Source organism: Aythya ferina, assembly GCF_964211825.1.
Source record: "Aythya ferina genome assembly, chromosome: 2".
Taxonomy (NCBI): Eukaryota; Metazoa; Chordata; class Aves; order Anseriformes; family Anatidae; genus Aythya; species Aythya ferina.
The window spans coordinates 69,079,451-69,101,805 of NC_140297.1; the positions used below are offsets into that span (position 1 = coordinate 69,079,451).

Genomic DNA, 22,355 nt, shown 5'->3' on the forward strand with positions numbered 1-22,355 from the left:
TAAGGCGGCTGAAAGAACTTCTATTTTACATACATTACAGCATACAATTACTTACATTATAGCATACAATTTCAAAGTGTGGGTTTCAAAATGACTTTCTGACAGTGATTTTGCTTTCTTTTACTAGTTAGAAACATGTTATGAAAGATTGTCATTTACTGTTTCCCGACTGCCAGCATATAGGCCTCCATCTCATTTTTGACCCATATCAGCATGGGCACGACAATTATTTGGCATACAATATGTACCTAAGTGAGTACACACATTCAATTAAATGAGTCTTCTACAGTGCACCGATATTTGGAAACAGTCTCAGCTTATTCTCAATGCTTTATCTGGGCAAAGATTTGTTGCACAGGCAAAGAAACTGCCCATGCAACAAATTGCAGGCGCAGCTGGTAGCACATTAATAACAAGTAAGGTACTGCAGCACTGTGCTCATCAACAGCTAACCAGAGCACACTTAAGATGGGAGCATCAGGACACACAAACTGCTCCTATACCACAAACCCATGGTACTACTATCTGGGAAGACAGAAGCACAGACAGGCCAGCACTTGTTACCAGACCCTTACCACAACCCAAATCACTGCAGCTCACTGGTTTTCCAGCAGACAGATCTTCCTCCAGATGTGCTAGCAAAGGGAGTGAAATCCCACGTTTCACATTTTTCATATGGAGCCATTACATCTAACTTTCTGGTCAGGGTTCCATGACAGGGCAGCAGCACAGGAGCTCAAGGCTATCTGTGGTATCTTATACAGCAAGCCAAAGCCTTTGGAGCAACAATTCTGACCCTTTGCCATTTTCTACAGAAGTCATTCCTTGTAAATCTCTGCATCCAGGCAAGGCACCAGAGACAGATCTCTGTGCCCCACAATTGTTCACTTCCATTCTTCTTCTTGGGAAAAAAAAAAAAAAAAAAAAAAAAAGTGAAAATAGAAAAGTGAAATACAATGTTTTGTACCAGAAAGCACCCATGCCTTCCCAGGAGAAAACTGTACAACAGGCACAGACTGCAGCAGCAGCCTTCCTTTCCCCAGCAGGGCTACTTGTCCACAGCCATGAAGACGAAGGTACCAGCCTCATTACCAGAGCAGCCACAGCTGTGCCTCCCTCACCAGCTGAGACGTGTATATATCTTTAAAAACCTATTTCATACTCACAGCATGAAGTCCTCCAGACTTGATTCATCTCTTGCCCTTGCACTGCAGGCAGAGAGAATGCAAAAAAAAAAAAAAAAAAAAAAAACCACAAACAAAACAAACCAAAACACAACAGAAAACCAAAAGGCTTTCCAAGCCCTACCTTTTGCACAAGTAGGAAGACTGATGAGCTTTCCACAGCTTCCTTGCCCAGGTGGGACAGTCTCACACCTGCTGGCAGCAGCACAAAACCTGAAAGCAAAGCCTGGCTCTGAAACACACCAGCCCCTCAGCATGCAGAATGGGAATGGGAAGGCTGCCACTCGCACTGCACCAGACACTGACACTGCAGTAGCAGTAGGTTACTGCTACTAATGACAGTAAAAGGCTGTCATTAGTAGCAGTAACCATGATGGCTATTAATGAAACTCAGTCTATTGCGGCTTCTTCCCGGTGCAGGAAGCACACACCAAACCCTACCACTGCACCCTCTCCTTCTCTCAGCACAATTTCTTCCTTTTGCTAGGATGGGACAAGCTCACCCAATCTCCCAGAATTACTTACATCCTCCAGTCCCGTTTGAAGTACTGAGGACAAGTGCGGCTCATCTAACATGAACTCTCAGTTCCTCTCAGGAAGGCCATGGGACAGAGGAGAAAATCTAGTGCCATTGTTGAAGATAGGCGTGGAATGTGATCACAGGGAGATGTCTCTCCTATACAGCATCAAAGGAGCTTCCACTGATGTGGTGGATGGATCCTGCAAGACGCTGACCTGCTAGGTGACTGCAAACAACCCAGTTTATTCCCAATGCATTTACTTTTGTTAAGAGGCTGTCTTGCCAAGTGCTTAGAACTGTTAAAAAGAGCAGCAGCCCTCCAGACCCAAGCAGCACATGAATGGCTCTGATGCAGAAGGGCAAGGGAAGCCCTGCATTAACCCTACCTTTATACACAAACTCCTGTGCACAGCTGACCTGAATCCTTCCTGTCTTTCCATCCACTTCTTACTTACAGAAAACCTGCAGGGACATAGTGTCTTTGAGCTCAGTCTCTAAGCGATAGTTTGAAGGAGAAATGCATGTAGCCTGAACACAGACACAGCTGCAATAAGCCCTGTTTCCCTGGCAAGGTATACAGCCTGAAAGATAATAATAATAATAATAATAATAATAATAATAATAATAATAATAATAATATGCCAGCAGCTCTAAGTGTTAGATTTGATAAAGGGGACTTGCTATTACTCCCAGCTAACAAACAAGGGTTCAAAGGGACACCAACAAAATGCTCCCTGCTTCTCCCTTTGCCTGAATCATCAGGATGACTCACAAGCTAGCAAGGCTCCCACTACATCTGTATCTCATTGCTCTTCTCAAGGATTTCTGTCTTTATTACAAAGAAAACGTGACACAGGCTCTCTACCCCCAAGCCTAGTATTAAAACCTTCCCTGCAAGTCTAATATTAAGTGAGCTCATCATGAGTCTTGGTTTTACGGCCAGAAAACAGCTGCTCCATAACCAGGAAGATTTTGACCAGCTCTGGTGGGCTGTCATTTCACCTCACATCCCTGCAGTGAAACCATAAGAAGTGTGAGAAATGCAACAGCAGGTTGTTTCTGAAGAGATCTGGACAGCAGACAGTTTGCTCCTATGACTAGTCCAGAAAAAAATAAACATGGAAAACTAACACATTTCTTTAAGCTGGTCTTTACAACGTTACAGTATGTTCATAACCCTGAGAGGTAAAGAAATGCTGCTTCTATTTCATGGCAAGCAGTAAGAAAAGCAGATCCCTCTTGGTACTTTTGGGGTTTCTCTTGAGACAGATCATTTTTGAGGTCACTTTGACAAAAAAAAATAATCCAGTGACCCTCTACTGCAGAACAACATGCAATTCCCCCAAGCACGGGATTCTACATACAGCTCACAGCTTTCTTGGCACGAGGCATGCAGGAATGCCCCTGTCCCTACCAGCCAAGATCCACCAGGATTTCCACCGGGATCGCTAAAAGCAGGGACAGCAAAGGCGCTTGACTGCACTGGGTGCACTGATGGGTGGGTGCTCAACACGTATCCTGCGCTGTGCCCTCTTACCTGCAAAGCTTGAAGGCCCACGCCATCTAGTGGTGAACAACTGGGCCCCAAGCTCCCTTTTCACCTACCTTTGGCAACAAAATCCTCCAGGTTTCAGACCAGACAAGCACAATTCATCTGTCTGAGAAGCCAGTCCAGAGGTAAACGCTTTCCTGATAGCCACACTATTACTGCAGCACTTAGGAGGAACACGAGGACATCTTGGAACTAGAGATAAGGAAAAAGTCAAGTCTCCCCTCAGTGAATCCTTTAGAAAGTGTAAAAACTAATGCCATTTTGTAAACGTAATTGCTGGTCATTAAATACTGCAAATGTCAAATAAACCTTGTGATTTTGGCAAATTAAGAAGCTAATACAGAAATTCAACAGAAGAACTGAGAACAAGATCCAGAAAGTGAAATTTGTATTTTCTGATACCAGACTTTCAAGTCCTACTGAGCCATTCAAATTCTCCAGCACAGAGGAGAAGATATTAATATCCACATATAACAGGCTACCCTCCACTGCAGCAGTTTTGAGGAGGATGTAGGGTGCACACACCTCCTCATTTGCTAAATTACTCCAGTGAAGGCAAGGCAACTGAAGCTCCAATCACAGGTTTCACAGCACAGATTTCTGCATAGAAGGCTGGAAGTTTTAATGGAGGGAACAACAATCAGCTGCCTGCATCGTACTGCACACACGCAGCCCCAGCTGGGAAGGATTTGCAGCTAAATAGTTACCAGGCCACAGCCCCTAATACAGGACACGTCTTCTCACCCTTCCAAGTTCAGGGGCATTGGCAGAGTCCTGGTGGCAAAGCACCCAAGTCACACTAGAAGGAAGTACAACACAAACAGTGTACACGTACAGTACAGATGCTCAAAACACACAGATTTCTGGTCTACATGAAGAGTACAGCAGTACACATGTCTTTAAGTTTGGATATGAAACCCAGCATCCTTACACGACCAACTCACAGTCTAAAATCCTAGGTAAGTCTTCACATAGGTATAACCAAGGCAAGATGAAACCCAGCTTGTTTTACAAAGGCTACCTGATCTCCTTGTGTTGGATAAAGGCCACAAGAACCTCAAGGACCGCACACAAGTACCCGTGTGGAAGGAGCACTGCTGGCTATGATGGCCTGCTAGGGAGCTCGGGGCAGAGCAGAGTTACACAGCAGCAGCTTTCGTCATCTTCCTGGAGCAGACGGTGATGTGTTTCCTTGTGGTCAGCACCAAGCAGAACGGCAAGCAGGTGCTTTATGAGCATCTGATACTTGTAACCAATCACACATCACTCCCACCTATGTCTAACCCCCCTTCCCAAACACACCTCTATCTACAACTCAGACTTTTTGAAGTCAAAAAACCCTCAAGTGCTCAAGTTACCTAATGCCATAGCTTTTTAGCGTACTTCGTTAGTAGCCCCTTTCTGCAAATGAGAACAGTAGGACAACAGCAGACCATCTCATTCTCTCAATATTAAAGGGATTTTAGGGCAACAAACACTCAGGACTCAACACATGCATTTTACTTAACAGAAGCAATCAGGGAGAAAGCACACACACATTTTCTTCTCCTGTACAACGTCCTCAATTCCAAACTACTAGAACTTCCTACTTTAAATCAGTAACCAATCTTAAAAATACCAAGAACAAAGGAAAGAGTTGTTTTATTTAATTGCTAAAACCAAATGACAGCTTTCAAGAGCAATGCAGAAAAATCATCTGTAATAACAATCGACCTAAAAGACACGTACTAACCTGGCTTTTAGGATGAAATCATCTGTAGGTACTACGCCAGCTAGAATGTGACTTTTGAGAAGTCCTCTTTTGTACTGTTGTACACTCATATGAAGTCTTATTCTAAAGAAAAAAATCCCATTCCAAAGAGAGACAGAAACACACTCAGATCAAGTATTTGTAACAAGTCTGGTTATTTTATTTTTTACGTGTGCAGTCAGCTAAAACAACAGCTAAACAGATGAAAACAGACAACCACAGAAGCTTTAGGTACAGTATCTTAACACTGAATAAGCAAATGACCACATTAAACACTTTTTTTTTTTTTTATGCTGGTCATTTCCACACAAGACAGAATTACATACACAGGTCTAGTTCAGTGTAAAACCTGATGTTAAGCAGCAAGTTGCTCAAGAGTTGCAGCACGGTATATGGCATTTACTGCAAACAGCTACAGCAGCAGTGCTCAGTGGACGAACTGCATAGAATTAACCTTACGGGCAAACATTAGATGGACCACCACAATAACAACCTTAGTGGCTCCTTAACAGGTCTGAATTATGCAATTCAGAAACAATTGTCTATACTCTGGTATTTTAACAATAGGTTTTCTATATTCTTTCACCGCTCTGTACTATATTTGTTCCAGCTTTCCCGGCAGCAACTGTTTTCACTTAACTAATTATACAATGCAAGTAATCACTGCTTATTCAAAAGTTACACAGGCCCTGCAACAGAAGTGATATGAATACATTTAAAATAACCAACCCAAAGTACATTCAATAGAATGGCTGCAACAATAAGGCAATGAACAGTTTCGAAAATAGATCCTACCAAACAAAACAAGACCAACCACATAACATATTGTCTTCATAAGGTTTCAGACTTGAATAGGTCATTTCAAAGTTAAGTGCTTATCCACCAGTAACAGTTCAGAAGTACACTGGTAAAAATATTCAAAGACATGAGTATATTGGACTGCCAGCAATCACAACCCAGGTCTTAGCATGAGTATGCTTGCACACACACAGCTTCATTTTTACAGGTTTACATGAAGTGCCCTGCACAGAGATTTTACTACAGACTCTCAGGAAAAACTGTATATTGACTGAAGATACCAGTATTATAAAATTCTTCCTAACCTCGTAATATAAGCCTCTGACCTGCTACTAGTAAGATCACAAATGTTATACATTAAGCAAATAGTGTTATTGGCAGCTATGTCACAGCAACTTTAAAAAAAATAGCATCAGCCGTTTAAAAGAGACTGAAAATAATTTGGGGGAGAGAACTGTACACTTACAATATGCAAATAAGGGAACCGTTTGGCTAGAGCAGATGAACTACCCAGAGATTCTACACCTATTAGCTTTAAACTACCATCTAATTGCATATTTAATCTGTGTCAGCATTCAAGCCTGCATGGGTCTTCCTTCATTAACTTGCTCCGGAGTCTTGATTCTTGCACCTTTAGAACTACTCTGGATAGCTACAAATATCATTATAACTTTGCATTTCTTCACAGCTACCAGAAGCAGAGACTGAGTTAACTGTTCCTTATCTCAGATGGAGATATTACAAGCGTAAGCATTTTGCCATCTTCAGTGGATTTAGGTCTAGGCAAAAGTAAAGTGCAGTGGAGTGTCAATATTCTACATCAGGACCAAAAAAAAATATTTATTTGTAAGCCCATATTAGCAAAGCTCCAAGACAGAGATGCTAAACATTTTTCTTCAGAAAACTGCTCCAGGATTTGGCTAGTACTGCTGAGCTGAAAGTCTCATCATGTGAAAAAGACATACAGACACAAGAATATTGTGACATTAAGTTGTGCAATAAAATCAACTGAAAGCAGCAAGGAAAAGAACCTGATTGCTTTTGCTCAGTTTGAGTAAACGGAAATTTTACTAGCGAAGAAAATATTATTAGGAATTCCTGGTCAGCAGTCAGGATAGAGGAAGGAGACTTACTATATTTGTGCATGTGTTTCAACGATATGCGCACTGTCTAGTCATGCTTTGAAGTGCAGCCCTGTGATACAAAGCATGCTTATACATACATGCTAGTAACTAAAACAATGACTTTCAGGTTCCAAAGGAAGGTCCAGGCTCTTACATATCTTAATGCTCAAGCATCCAAGTCATTTATAAGGTGAATACTCTCAGTAACTTTTAAACAGTATTCACAGATGACAAATTAAAACAAAGGCACCAAAGAAGTGCTCTTTTCCCAGAAGTAGGTCTACTTAATGAAAAACCTAAACATTGCTGCTTTTAGCTGCATAAGTGAACCAAAACCACAAGTTTGGAAGTTACAGGTTTAAACTTCATTAACAGCTGCAAGTACAAGATCAATTTTGTAGTCCTGTTTAACAGTTTTTGTTGTTATTGTTTTTGTTTGTCTTAATACAATGAACAGTGATCCAAACAATACCGCGTATCTAGGTTCTGAGAGAAAACAGAGGCTGTTCATGAAATAGACTTTTGATTGCTCCCCCTGCCATGCACACGGAGGTGGAACATGCATGGTCCTCTTTTTCCCAAAGATCTCACGCATCAATCTTCAGATTGGCTAGATAAACAGAACTGGAGCTCTTAATTCAGAACTGCAGTGTCAGAATAGCTGCATAACTCATTCTCAAAAACCAGGAGCTCATTACTGGTAAAGATCAGCAAGTTTCCCACCAAACATGAGGTACCAAATTCATTAAATTCATTGCTGTAACACTATGAAAGTGTTAGAGTGATGTCTACCAAACTGGTCAGAATGCCTTCACTGGTTCCAGAGAAAAAGTTAGGTCTGGTACCAAATACCTGATGTAAGAGCGTTCAAGGTGAGCTAGAAAAGTACTTAGTATTCAAGAGCCAAAGATGACACTTCAGATTACTAAACCGTAGGTACATAACCTAGGCATCTTCCCCTCTCTAACATAAATTGGACTTGGAGTAAGAGGTTCAGGAAGAACATACAGAAATCTATCATGATTGTTCTACCTGTAACCATTCTTATGCCAAAAGCAAGAAAACAAATCTTATGACCAGATTCAGTTTCTGCCTTATTTTAAGGAAACAATTAAAACTTCCCATGTTCATCTAATGTTGGTTTTTCATAATTCATTTATACTTACATAGAGATAAGAAAATAACAAAGTTTCACTTTAGAATACTTTCTAAAGCAGGATATTCTTCCAACTGTTTTTCAAGTTCACATGCATTCTCAAGGTTGAAAAAAATATATATTCATATATAGCTAAAGAAATAAAACTCAATTTCACTACATGTAGTTGCAGTGCTGTAAAGAAAAAAAAATAATTTAGAAACCATTTCAACTCTGAAACATTTATTATGTTCAGACAAATGCAAAGGCTAAGCCTATGGTCCTGGACCTATTTTTCATCTGTGCACAGGGACAGGAGCTACAGCAGCTCAGCATTTTTCTGATGGAGAAAAATGCTCTCCACCCCTCGTTTCTTACAGTACTCTATGACTTGCTGCCGAAGCCCTCCCTGAACCTTTACTGAAGTAGCAAGTATTGACAGTTCCGAAGCAAAGGTCCACAAGTATTAATATCACCTCTTGGGTCAGTTTTTCAGTAAGGTCAAGCCATTGAACAACACAGTGCAGAGGTGCTTAACCATTAGCCAGAAGTTCAATGTAGTATTTTAAGTTGTTTCTTCTGCAGGTGCCCTTCGCTGTCGAGCAGATTTCTGTCTACTTCTCTGTGGTGAGGGTGGAGTCTCTTGTTCAGCTTCTGTCTCTGCAGGCTCGTTGTCCCCCTGCTGGGACCCTGTATCACCTATCAATTCTCTCAGGAATTTGAACTTAGACAAAAACAATTGCCAGACCACATACCAGCCTGCAGGAGACAAAGAAAAAAGGTACCACTTAGTTAATTCACACACATCGATCGATAGGCAGCTCTCAGGCAAAGCACAGCAGAAAAGGGAGAAAAAAAATAATCAAGTGCCACCTTGATTACTCTTAACCCCAGCATCCCTCCCTCCCCCTGCACACCCACCCACCCCTTTTCACAGTCCTGTAGGCAACTATTCAGCTTGATCAAGTTTGCCCTCATCCAGAAGCAAATATTCGAAGCTCCAGGCAAGAACCTGAACATATTCTTAATTGCAGTGCCACAGCAAACAATAAGCAGGCGATTACACCTGTGCAAAGGCATGGACCTTAGCTGGCAGAAGAAAAGGAACTTCTGTGGTTACACCTAAAGCCAGGCCACAGAATTCAATACATAGGCACTGTAAAAAGGTAGCAGTGGGGTTCCTATGCTCCCTCAGCAAACACATCACACTCAGGACAAACCACCTTCTACAAGCTGCATTACATTAGACACACTTGGAGATTTTTAAATTAATGCCATGTTTTACATTAAATACATAACTTCCTTATCATAATTCACTAAAAGGCAACATCCTCCAAATTCAGTGTTTTCTCACCACACCAAAGTCCCATTAAAGTAAAATTATCAGGTAAATTTGTATAACATTTAGTTCCACCCCAATGCAGAAATGTTCTTGGTCTCAAAACCACACAAGTGAGTTTTACAGCTGAGAGAGTCACATTTCTAGAATTTCTAAAAATATTTAAGATCTACCACCTCCTTGCTCTTAAGTCAGCATTTCCAGAACAGATAGACAACACTTACAAAAGCAGATGTATTTTTATCTAAACCTAACCCAGAACCTTCTTTATAAAATTCTCATTTATCTAAGCACTTTGATAAAGAAAGGCTGGAGCTGTACCAAGCTGAGAACTAGTTATCCCATTCCCTTTAGCTGGCCAGTCAAGTTTCATTATCTATAGCTTAGAAGTGTCACTTAGCTGCGTATTTCACAGATAAGCAGGATAAAATTGTAGCTGTGATCCAAAGGCATATGCTATAATACAAGCTGCAATATCAAAACCATTTATCTCAGTCAGAGCTATAAATTAACAGTCCTTTTCTCAATCTGAAGGTTTTGCCATTCAAGCCTGTACTGCTGATATTAGCAGCCCTATTTTGCACAACTAGGGAAAGCTGTCCCCCCAGCAACAGAGCTGTCAGCAGAAATGTATTTCTGAGGCTGGGCAATGGGTATATAAAGCAAGGTGAAACACTAACAAGTGGCACTTGTGTAACCACAGCACCTTTATTTTTCTCCCTCTTTAGTCACTGGAGTCAGGACAAGGTGAAAGCCATTACTTAGGACAAATCAAGACCCCACCCTTCCCCTCTGTCCTAGAATACTCATCCTGTTGACTTTTAATTCCTAGAACTTCTCTGCTACCAGGGTCAGCTAGAGGAAGGCATGACAACCTTTTAAGACCCAACTTAATTCCCAAGGCCTACTCCAAGTATTTCCTCTTCCATTAACATCTGAAACTTTAAATGATTTGCGTGACATCAGATTCAATTTATTCACAAATACTTTAAAACCCCTGTATCTAGAAAAGAAAAATGAAAATGGCTCGTTTATTGTGTTTTTGCATAGCTAGAGGTAAAAATTACCTCTACTTTTGAAAATTGTTCCCATTGAGTGGTATTTAAGGTCTTTGGGATCTACAATGTTTTGTCAACTTCGAAGACCATAAATCGATCCATTTTCCTCACAGCTCTAAAACTCATTAAAAAAAGTAATCAAATCTCCAAAGGCACGCTCACTTCCAGTCTGCATGGGAAAGAAAAAGCGTTCCCAATGCATACAGGAAAGGTGAAAGTGAGACCTGAGCAGAATATTACAAACTGTTATAAGTGTCTTCAACTCCACAGTTTGCTGAGAGATGAAATTTGTGAGACTGAACCGAGAAGTGCATGAAAAGCATGCAGAGTGTTTTATCACATTCACTTAAGGAGATTGGGGGGTGCATGAAGCTCTCAGCCACAACTTGCCTTTTTCAAAAGGTCCTCCCTAAAATGCCTTCAAGTGAATTCATGTCAGATACATACGCTACTTCCAGAGAACACCCCAAGGAAGAAAAAGCCAAAATATTCAGGGCCTCCCCCCAAATAAAGTTGTAGGACACTTGACAGAAGCACCAGGGTATATTTGATATAAACAAACAGGCCAGTAAGTGAGGTATTTAACTTTGGCTGGGTAAAGAGCTTCATATTCTTCCCTTATCAGTGCAAACTGGCCACTTACACAGAATTACAACCTGGACAAAAGCAAACACTGAAGGCCATTACAACCAACCTGACCAGCAGGACCAGGCAGATGCGAGCCGGGATGCAGTACACTGAAAACAGAATTACAAGAGGCTTACCCACTGATAGTGGGAGGGACAACCAGGCTCAAGAGTTGTAAAAATAAGTTCAGGTTCACCCTGTCTCTGCCACATCACCATCCATTGCTGTCTCCTGGTCTTCTTCTCTGATCTTCCTCCTGGTACAGTGCTCCCCTGCAGGCACGTCCCTCCCCACATGCATCCCTGCTGGCTCCACATGAAAGACTCCCCAGATCTGCCAAACTATACCACAGACTCCATGGTATAAGGTAATCAAGGTAGAAGGATTCCTTTCTTATACTTGTTCTCATCACAGTGCCAACTTGGATGGAAAGTTGTTTTTTTTTACAGCATCCCCCAAACACACCCGCTCATCTGAATCCAGTTAAAGATGCCTCTTCAGCTGAGACTCCCTGTCGCCTCGCAGTTACCAAACACTCCAATAAAACTTCTCAGAAATAACCAGACTAGTAAAGAATTGAAGCAAGTTGCTCAGGGCAAAAGAGACTCTCTCCAGCAATGGTATTGAGTAAATACACCATTAAACAACAACAAAAACAAAACAAACAAAAAAAAAAGACAAAGCCTGGAGGCAGATTCAAAGTACCAAGTTGCATTGCCATCTCATTTGAAAGTATCTTTTATCAATTTTTCAGCCTCTTAAGAACACTGCAAAATTGTAACCCCACACTTTTTAAATGTCAACTACAGAGTGCATTTAGTGTATTTTTTTTATTTCTTAAACTAGAATGGACAGAAAGGCCACTCTCCTATTATGCATCTCAGCTTTGCCACTATTCTGCTATAGAGCTGATGCCAGGCAGGTAGCAGGCACCACCAGTTTGCATCTAAGAAGTTTCCAGTCTGTTCAGGCCACTGAAAGAAGTCCTACTGGTTCACCTCCACACACAAGATATTTGATTGGAATCAGTCTTGTCTTCTTTAGCCATTTGATTTGACTTTTTGAGTCGTTCTCAGCTTAGTTGAATCTGTGACAGTAAAACAGCCCTGGCACAATACATCTTCAGCCAACTAGCAGGGATGACATGCCACACCAACACGTAATATTTTACCCTAACCGGTGAAAGAAGCTGCTCTCCAAGAAGTGAGCTAGGGCAAGTACATACACCACTGCAACACACAGCAGGGGCTCCAGCTCTCTGTAAAGCAGATACCCAAATCCAGAGAGCCTGGAAAGTCTGCTGCAACCATTATTCTGCATTTAGGCCAAGTAGCAGCTTCCAACCTCCACAGAATTGTAAGCTGGGAGCCACTTAAAACGCCACAGCTACGTGCCAGCCAGAGACATTTAAGCCACGCTTGGCATCGTGCCATCAGTATGTCACCCCTCCTACAAATCGTGAGGCAATGTGTTTGCAAAGACGGGACCGTGACTCAAGGCTCATTTACTGACTCAAAAGCATGTATCATCTTTGCAATAAAGCTGTCATGACAACTTTAATTTGACCAAGTTTCAATAAAGCTACCTTTTCTGTTACCTCCCATACTGACTCCTAGTTCTTTGTAAAGGGGAAAGAAGCAAAGCAATCTGATCCTATATTACTCACCCTCACTTGCTCATGGGCACAAGTCTCAGGTCCATAACTTTCATTCACCTTATGTTAGCGTGTAAACATAAAGAGGGGGAGGATTTTATTTACTGGAACATATTTTCCTCTTCCATTTGAATCACAAAGATAAGCATAAAAAGCCAAAAGAGGGATAATGTGGAATGCTGGTGTAAAATAACCTGAATTTTCTTATGCAAAACACACATTGGTCCAAGAAAGGAAGGAAGATGATGCGGTAACAGTGCAAGAGTTACTTGCTTGTATTCAAACACTGAAGTGCCCACCAGAGAAAATCTTAACAGCTACAGATGGGGGGGGGGGGAGAGGGCGGGGAGACACACAGCTCTAGAGCCTAAACTGAGATTTGGGAGAACAAGGTTCTACCACAGGCAAATCACTTTAATGCTGTGCCTTTTGAAGAGGTATGTAATACACTACCCCAGAGAACACCTTTGCTGTCTCCTGATGTCTGCTGTCAGTGACACGCTGCTTGGGTCTGTGCCGCTCCCTAAGCCTGCTCCTTATTTCGCACCACATCACTTGCTGACTGATGCAAGGAAGCTTGCTCTTTTCCAGTCTTCCATTTTTAACAGTTGTAAATTTCAGTTTCAAATGAAAAAGTATTTTCTCTTTATTGCTAGCCTACTCAGGCATGGCTTTCCTCATCTTTTGAAGTATGTCACAAGATTATGTCATTTACGATAGTTACAAAACTGTTTAAACAAAGCATTATAGAAGAGTTATTCAGGCAGAATTTAAGGCTCAAATGTTTTCCCATTTGCAAATGAATTCAGACTTGTGAAGCAAACCACACACACTTGGTTCAGCAATCAAAGTTACATGACTTTTGTTATAAGTTTATGTCTCAAACCCCATCTCATCAGCTTCACCAGCTGAATGAGAATAACAAGCCTATCTGTTCCCCTGAAGGCACTTGTGCACCTTCATCGGACTATGTGCATTAGTACATTGGGAAAATAAAACAAAATAAAACAAATACACAGAGAATAGAACACCAGCCAAGTTGAACTCATGTATTGCTTACCTATGTTACATATGGAGTGGTAATTCGTGTCGAGAAAATGGTTGATAAAGAAGGGGGAGATTTGGGAGTGTGGCCATGGGGGTTGGAAAGCCCCCTGGTTGAGATAACATTAGACTCTTAAGGATGAGGCCATCAGGGATATAGAAGAGTTTAGAGGGAACAAAGAAGGGTGATTCAGGAGACTTCGTGAATTCTCGGGTTTCTTGTTCTCCAGCCATTAAGGCGTGGAAGTTTCTGGGTATTTGCTGTTGCTGTTATATTCAAAGTTGTTTTGCCAATGAAAAGTTGTTTTGAAAAGAACTGCTGTGGGGAGAAGGGTATAAGAGGGGAGCCTGCCCTCAAGATAAAAAAGGAAGGCAATGCGATGTGATGAAGTTATGATCAATAAAGAAACAGGAAAAAAGAGTGAAGAGGAACAGGCTAGCGGAACAGAGACAAAGACGGGAACAGACACACTGATTGAACCAATCATGAAGTTGGGCCAAACTCAGCAAACTGCTCAGAGAAGCTCGTACAGAAAGTTGCTGGAAATAGGCGCACTGGAGCTGGAGAGAAGCTGGAGCTGAGAGAAGCGGAGCCTCGCACACAGCTGCCCCTTGCTGGTAAGCAGCTGCACATTATGGGGAATCATAGGTCCTTAGGAACAAAGACTGTCCTGGTAACCTTACAGCTTATTCTCCTTATTAACTATCGAACGGTTTATGATCCTGAAATATGGGACCAAAGTGGGGTCACGGTGCGGGACTCTGCAACTAAAAACGACAAGGTTGCAGTGGGACTAACCTCAGCACCTGGCGAGCAATCTCTGAGGCCTTAAAGAGCCGTGTGGGACCACAGTCAGAAACGTGTGGTTTGCCAGACAGTGAGGGAGCTGTGGGCTCCTTTACTGATCCGACTGCTATGCCATGGGACCCTCTGCTGCCACAGCCATCGAAGGCCTTTGCTGTTTCGCCCCCTGTTGACCTGAACGTGCCTTTTGACCCAGGCCTCATTGGCCTTGAAAAGGAGATGGATATGCTTTACTTCGATCTGGGAAGAACGGGATACATAAGGCCTGAAGACCGAGTTGCTTGACAGCTTAAAGCGAGACATATTGTTCAAAAGGAATGGAAAATGGAGACTTATATGTAATCAAGAAAATGAATGGAAAATTGAGAAACTTAAAGGATTGTTTGTTACCTTTTCTGATTTCTTTCTGATTTGTTACCTTTTCTGATATGTTTAGGTGTACTCGAGTTTATTAAGTCATGGAAGTTAAAGGATTGTTTGTTATCTTTCCTGATTGTACGTATGTATAGGCATACTCGAGTTTAGTACGCAAAGCCATGTTCTATATGTTTAGAATGTTTGATGTCTGCGTGTGCATGTTGGTAGAGCATAGACTCCCCGCGCACCCAGCACTGTTTACTTGCCTTTTATACCTTTTAGAAATATTTGTTTTATAAATACTAAAAAACTCAGGTGTTATAAATGAGGTCTCAACTCAATCTATCTCCTTCACTGTGCATAAATTCCTACCAGCAACAAGGAACACACAAAAGCAATGAGATCACGAGAGAAAGCAGAGAAAGGAACTCTGGAAAGATGGCTATAAAGTGGAAGGAAGTTACCTTAGATCCACTTTTAGAAGAGCAATTGAAAACTAGACATGTTTGTAGTCTCTCAATGGTTTTTATGTCAGATGTGCTCAGTTTTACAAATAGATTTCACTAGCTGCAAGCCTTCAGTGCTTCCTAACAATTCCAGATTAGGATTGGAAATGGCAATTGCAAGCATTCAGAAGTGTGGCGTAATGACCACACAGACACCAGGGTTTCTTTAGGGATCAATAACTTCAGTAACTTTTATTGAGGACAGGCTTCCTTCTTATACCATTAACTCTACAAGCGGTACTTTCCCACTAGCTACTCATTAGTTAACAACTTTGCCCCATAACAGCAAACATTTAGCCACTTCCATGTCTTAACGGTTGGAGAACAGGCTGTTTGAGACAGCAAGGGTTTCGTGACTCACTTTTCTTTGTTCTTTCTAGCTTGTTTACATTCCTCACGGCTTCATCGTCAGGAATCCCATGTTATCACATCACCAACCATGGGGCTTGTCGACCCCCATGGCGATATTCCCACGGAAGCATTAAACAGAAAAAGAACTCGGGTCACTAACTCGGTGTATTTGTATAGACATAAATGCAAAATTCAGGTATAATAATTTGCTTTTCACATTGCTGACGAACTGGTCCTAATAACTTCTGACAGTTTGTGCATTGAATTTTATCTTTTCACTTCAGAAAAAAAAATAACTGGAAGGAAATTTAACGTTATAGGAGGCTTTCATAGCGCTTAGCCCATCACATCTGTGATGAGCAACATAAATTCAGGCAATCCTAGGACATCTCCTGGATATTTTAGTAGATTGTTCTCTGCAAGCATTCACACCATGAGTCCTTTTACAAGCCACTCAAAATGCAAGTAACAGCTCATCAGTCTTTTGACCGTGGCAGTCTTCTTCTGAGGCTGTTAAATATCTCTCATCAGATGGCTATAAAATATTCTTATCAGCTTAAGCTTACTCAAGCTTATATCCCGTCATCCTTGTCTCAAGTTTGTCCATTAACTTGTGTGCCTCACTGGCTAGCATTTACTTGTATCCTGGTATACATACAGCACTCATCTCCTTGGGAGACTGACAGGCTCTCTATTTACAAATAGAGACCCCCCTCAGTACAAAAGTTGATAAGATGCTGCCTACCACAGGCACAAATAATTTGATTGGAGGTAGTTTATACTCATTTCTCCTAATAGTGGTCTTGATACCACTTTTCCTGAAATAGTTTCTAGTCTTGGCACAAGAACTAGAAGTATCCTCGTACTAACTGATTAGTAAATGCTGTGTAGAACTGGGAAAATACCATTACCAATGCTATATAAATCATACCAAACTTTACCTAGCAGCCATTTCTGTCAGGGTAACAGTTACACCTGCACCCTATATAAACAGCAGCTTCCTGCATTTACTACCTTTAAAATCTAGGCACATTTTAGCAATCAATTTATAAGCTCTGATACTGTTAAAAACAAGATACAGAGGACAGATGAAGCACAGTGTTCATTAAATCTGAGTGTAGAATACAGAAGTCCAAACTGATAAGTATTTATAAGCCATTTAAAAATAAAGTTATTAACTACTTTTGCTATTTTTAAGCAAGGAAGTACTAAAGAGAAGTTACCAGGCAAAGTTAAAGAGATCCCTCAGCACTTCACACCATTTGTCATACAGAGACAAAAGCAGAAACACCTAGAGAAAATGTTTCTGATTTTGAACAGTATGGTGTAAAGTTATTCTTAGCCTTCAGCATTAATGATCTCTCACGTGTACTCTGACAGCATGGAAAGCCTAGTAAATACATTGCACCTTCAAAAGACAGAAGATGGCCAGACAATATCCACTGAAGACAAGAAACCCATCTCAGAACAGATACTCACTTGTGTCACTATTCAGTCTGTGACAATGGACAAGAAGGGATACAGGAGAAAAGAGCAAACGAGCAGGGAAAGCTTACAAGGTGCCTCACCTACCCCCAATAATCTGTATTTCAGATGTTCCCTTACCTTTTAACATTAGTACTAGGGCTTAAATACATCGATGGACCATTTAAAGTTCATAGAAGAAAGATAAGTTTTAGAATCCCAAATATTCTTCCATGAGCTTACCATTTTCCCCTTTCTTTGTGTAAAAGAATACTTTCTCCTTTTTTTTTTTTTTAAGCCTGATCATTTCCCTTTATATACTCCAATTCCTCTGTAACAAGGAAATGGAACAACCATTCCCTGTTCACCTTTTTCACTCTACTCAGTTTTATAAAATATCACCTTCCACCATTCAACCGTTTTCCAGGCTAGACAGCTCTAACCTAGTTAGAATCTCTTTATGCAGAAATCACTGCATAGCTCTCACCGTTCTATGCTTTAAAAAAAAAAAAAATAATCTGGGAGATCTTTTTCTCTATAAATAAGGTAATGGAAATACACTGAGATACAGGCACGTGATAGATCCTTGTAGCAATATAGTGGCATTTTCTATTTTATATTAAATGTCTTAACATTTGATTTGTCTATGTCGTTTCTACAATGAATTAAATGTATTTTAGAAAATTTGAGTGCCTTGATTTAATCCTCTGTTCAGGATAGTAACAGTTCAGTTTGAACCCCTTAAGCTTCTCCACATGATTTACGTATGCATATACCTCTCAGTTCTTAGGGGTGTAATTCCATAGATGTTAATACTGGATTTCACCTGCCATTTCACTGTCGAGCCCCTTGATATTACTACCTCTTTTCGCAATGCAGTTTTGAGCACAACTTTTTGAAAAAGTATTAGATGCCAGCTGAGCCTTCAGGTCACCCCCCTTGGTTTTCAAAAAAATAAACCCCTCGAGCAGCGAAGCCGGGTGGATTCACATCTCACAGGTCTGCACCACAGCTGGGCTCGGTGGTGCTTACCTCGCATGTTGGGGCTGGCTTTTTGACCCCCTAGCCCGACACCCCGGCGCCCTCACTCAGCACAGGTCCGGGAGGGGTCTTCCTCCCCCCGCCCCACACCGCAGGGCAAGGCGCCCCGCGGCCACTCACCGCACAGCATGAAGAGCAGCACGCAGGCCAGGGTGGCCACGATCACCAGCAGGGTCAGCCCGATGCTCTGCCACATGCTGCCCGCTCGCCCCCCGCGCGGAGGGCAGCTCCCAGGACTGGCGGAGCCGGGGGGGGCCCCAAGCGAGCTGGCGGCGGCAGCGTCGCCCCCCGCCGCTCCACGGAGCAGAGGCGGGGCGGGCCCTGAGGGGCGCGCGGGGCTCACCGGGAGTCCGAGTTCGGCTCCCGCAGGAACGCGCAGGCCTCTGCGCGGCGCGGACTACAAGTCCCAGCGCGCCCCGCGCCGCGCCGCCTGTCCCCGCCGCGGGATGGTGTCGCTGCGCCAGCGCCTGTAATGGCCGCCCGAGGAGGGTCAGCCGCCTCAGTAGCTCTGAGGAGTTCTTCCTCTGCGCTGAGGGAGCCCGTCGTTTTTCTTCACTTTATCATCGCTGTGCTGGCTTCCCGCTGTTTGATGCGCGCGTTACAGCGGTGGTGCAAATTCCACGGGACCTGTGGTGACACGGTGGTGATAACACTGCAGCTGCCCTGCTCTCGCAAGGGAAATCCGAGGAAATCATAACTGCCAGGAACCATGAGATAAAGGCTACGCTCCTCACCGATACAGCCCCACTGATGCAGACTTTAGCACTTTCACCTTTAGCACTGGAAAAGAAAAGGTTGTGACTTTTCCCTTGTAGCATGGGAGACACCGGCTGATGTTCCTAAAACTACTGAAAACGTGTGCTTAAATCCACAAGAGCAGAGCTGTGACTGCCCATGAAGATGCCACCATTGCAGGGAGATGTCGAAGGCTAATCCACTTATCCTTTGTGTTTCTTACATGGTTGATTTTAAAATCTCCCCTTCTAAGTGAAGCTAAAGTTCTTTCTTTTCCTGCTCATTGAGTATGTCATGTGCCTCCTCCTTTCAGGAAACCTGTAACCTAAAATTACCTGCACTTGCAATCTTCCATTCACATTCTGAAATTTGCTGTCACTTCACCAAATCAGACCAGAGTTCCATCTTCTTGTTTTAGACTATTCTCCTATCATTCCAAGCCCTGTTGAATACTCTGCCTAACTCACTCATCATGTCTTGCAAGTTTAATTCCACTTTAAGCATCTTCTCTGATATTTCTCAATAACTTTGTACTTTGTTAATGCCTCCAGATCTTTAAATGTCACTCTAATACTAACCTAAGCAGTTGTTACATGCATACTGATGCAAGGTTTCTTCTGTATTGCAAACAAACAGCAGAGCAATAACAGATACTATATTAGCTTTTGAGAAATAAGTAAGTTCCCTCCTAGCTACAGTGCTGTGTTTCTCTATTTTTTTTTTAGTTTTCACAGAGAGTACGTTCTCTGGGTATGGAACTGCCACATTCCTGTAAAGTAGCTGTCATATCTGGGGTCTATTAAAAAAATTCATATACATTATCCTACAGTTCCAAACCGGTTTAGTAATAGTAGTTAATTAATTTGCATCCCCGAAACACATCAGCAACCATAACTGAAGAAAAAATTATCTTGGAAAACTATTTTGGAATGAAGTCATTTTGGAGTGATAAATACATATAACAGTGATACCATCCAAAGCAGTATATTACACAATAAAAATGAAAACAGGAAGCAACTACATTTCTCATATTACACTGCACAGGAAGAGGGTCTTTTAATCAACGTATGTTCAGTTTGGAAATCCTTAATTTTATTTGTTTAAGTGTGCGTTTCTTCAGAATGTTAAATTTAAATTTGATGGGTCTTCAGGCTTGAATTTAAGGCATCTTGAAATGGTAAATGCTCTTAGATAGTTTAAAAGAACTAGCTCAAAATCCAGATACCATATTTTGGTTGCTCATACTAACTGTTCTAAATCACCTATCTTCTGTTAATTAAAGTGCTCTCAAATTATACTACAAGAAATTTAATTCTCTTATAGAAATAGAAAGGAAAAACTTGACATGAATATCAGAAAAGCTTCTCAACCACAAGACTTCCCAGGTTGAACAGTAACCACCAAAAGGAGAGAAATGTCCAATCTAGCAGCTGTTACATTTTTAGTAAAAAAAAAAAAAAAAAAAAAAAAAAAAAGTGACGTACTTAAAACCTTTTTTTATCCCACAAAGCAAATGAAGTAAATAGAATAAATAAGCTTCATGAATCATAACTGGCTTAAATCTGAGGCGAACATACAATCCAAAAATTTTCAGAATATCATGATTGAAGCTGAAGCATTTCACCTTCTGCTTAATTTCAACAAGATTTCTCACGCAGTACACAGATGTCCTAACCACAGGGTTAGCTGAGCAGGATTACCTCATTACCTCCTCTGACCTACCAGCAATGTTCTACCTAATGCAGCCCAGGATACCACTCTCCTCTACTCAACTGGGCTAACCACCTCATTGTAGAAGGCTATCAGGTCAATTAGGCATGATTCTCTGTTCTTAAATCCATGCTAACTACTCACGATCATCTTGTCCTTCGTGTATGTGGAGACACTTCCACAAAGATTTTCTCCATTGCCTTCCCAAGGTTTGAGATAAGACTGCCTGGCCTGTATTTCTCTAGGTCTTCCTTCCTGAAGATAGGAGTGACATATGCTCTCTCCCAGTCTGCCGGAACCACTCCCAGTCACTAGTACATTTCAAAGGCAACTAAGAATTACCTCACAATGACATCATCCAGCTCTCTCAGCACTCATAGGTACAACCTATCAGGCCCCACGGACCTACGTATATCCAATTTGTTGAAGTGCTCCCTAAGATGGTCCTCCTTTACTGACAGCAAGTCTTCCATGTTCCACACTTCCCCTCTGGTCTCAGTGGCCTGGGATTGCTGGAGACCAGTATGAATGCAGTACTGAAATTGCCATCAACAAGCACATAAAAAAGACCGTGTAGCATAATTGTTGAAGCAGTTAAGTTCAAGTTCACATCCTCACAGGCACAGTCAAGGGGTAACACTGTGGATGTTACACTTTAACCAAGTTGTGAGATAATAGGAGAAACACTTCCTCCTCTAACCATTTGGTGAATATAGTCTTTGTTATCCCGTGTTTCCTAATAAATAAAACCTTTCATGTGGATCATGTGGAACACATTGTGTAAAATGAAACATATATGCAGATTCCATCTAAATAATAATTAAAATGGAAACATTATATATACTTTATCTTAGACTTTTCTTCAGAACAAAATTAAATTAAATAAGCATGCATCTTCCCTGCTACATCTTACAAGGAGATGAGGTTGTTTAGCTTTGAGAAAAGAAGGCTCAAGGGAGACCTTGTCACACTGTACAATTACCTTAAAGGAGGTTGTAGCAAGGTGAGGCTCGGGCTCTTATCTCAAGCAGCAAATGATAAGATGAGGGGAGATGGCCTCAAGTTGTGCAAGGGGAAGTTTAGGTTGGATATTAGGAGAAATTACTTTACTGAAAGGGTTGTGCGAAACTGGAATGGGCTGCCCAGTGAAGTGGTTGAGTCACCATCCCTGGAGGTCTTAAAGAAATGTGTAGATGTGGAGCGTAGTAACATGATTTAATGGTGGACTTGTCTGTACTAGGTTAAAGGTTGGACTAGATGATTTCAGAGCTCTTTTCCAACCTAAATGATTCTATGATTCTGTATCAGTTCATATATTAATGTGCCAGAAGTTTGTATCAATACGGATGATGATGCGTTTGGGATAAGTGAGCTACAATATGGATATTGTTTGTTTGTTTCAGAAGTCTGTGGAATCAAATACAAGAAAGTATATTAAAAGAAAGTGATGATTTTTTCTAATCACTAAAGTTTCTAATTTCTGAAGTTTGAGAAATAAGGTTGTTTATGCAAATCTAAGCTTGATCTACCTAGTTTCTTACATGTGTATTTGCAACATGGAGTTGCAGAATTGAACGTGTCTCATCTGTTCCCTGAAGAGG

General features: G+C 41.5%; 1 protein-coding gene and 1 long non-coding RNA gene across 2 annotated transcripts; both read right to left on the minus strand.

The window, feature by feature from the left end:
- LOC311432995 lies at positions 1 to 3,882 on the minus strand. The gene is made up of 5 exons (XR_014690473.1): positions 3,782 to 3,882; positions 3,310 to 3,448; positions 2,091 to 2,166; positions 1,706 to 1,930; positions 1 to 901 (listed from the first exon to the last, which is right to left on the minus strand). It is a non-coding gene; the product is annotated as an uncharacterized lncRNA (long non-coding RNA).
- Positions 3,883 to 5,144: 1,262 nt separating this feature from the next.
- Positions 5,145 to 18,619, minus strand: SMIM13 (small integral membrane protein 13). Its single transcript, XM_084511666.1, has 2 exons — positions 18,430 to 18,619; positions 5,145 to 8,822 (listed from the first exon to the last, which is right to left on the minus strand). The coding sequence occupies exons 1-2, from the start codon at positions 18,503 to 18,505 to the stop codon at positions 8,629 to 8,631; spliced, it is 270 nt and encodes an 89-aa protein (XP_084367792.1). The 5' UTR covers positions 18,506 to 18,619; the 3' UTR covers positions 5,145 to 8,628.
- Positions 18,620 to 22,355: the final 3,736 nt, after the last annotated feature.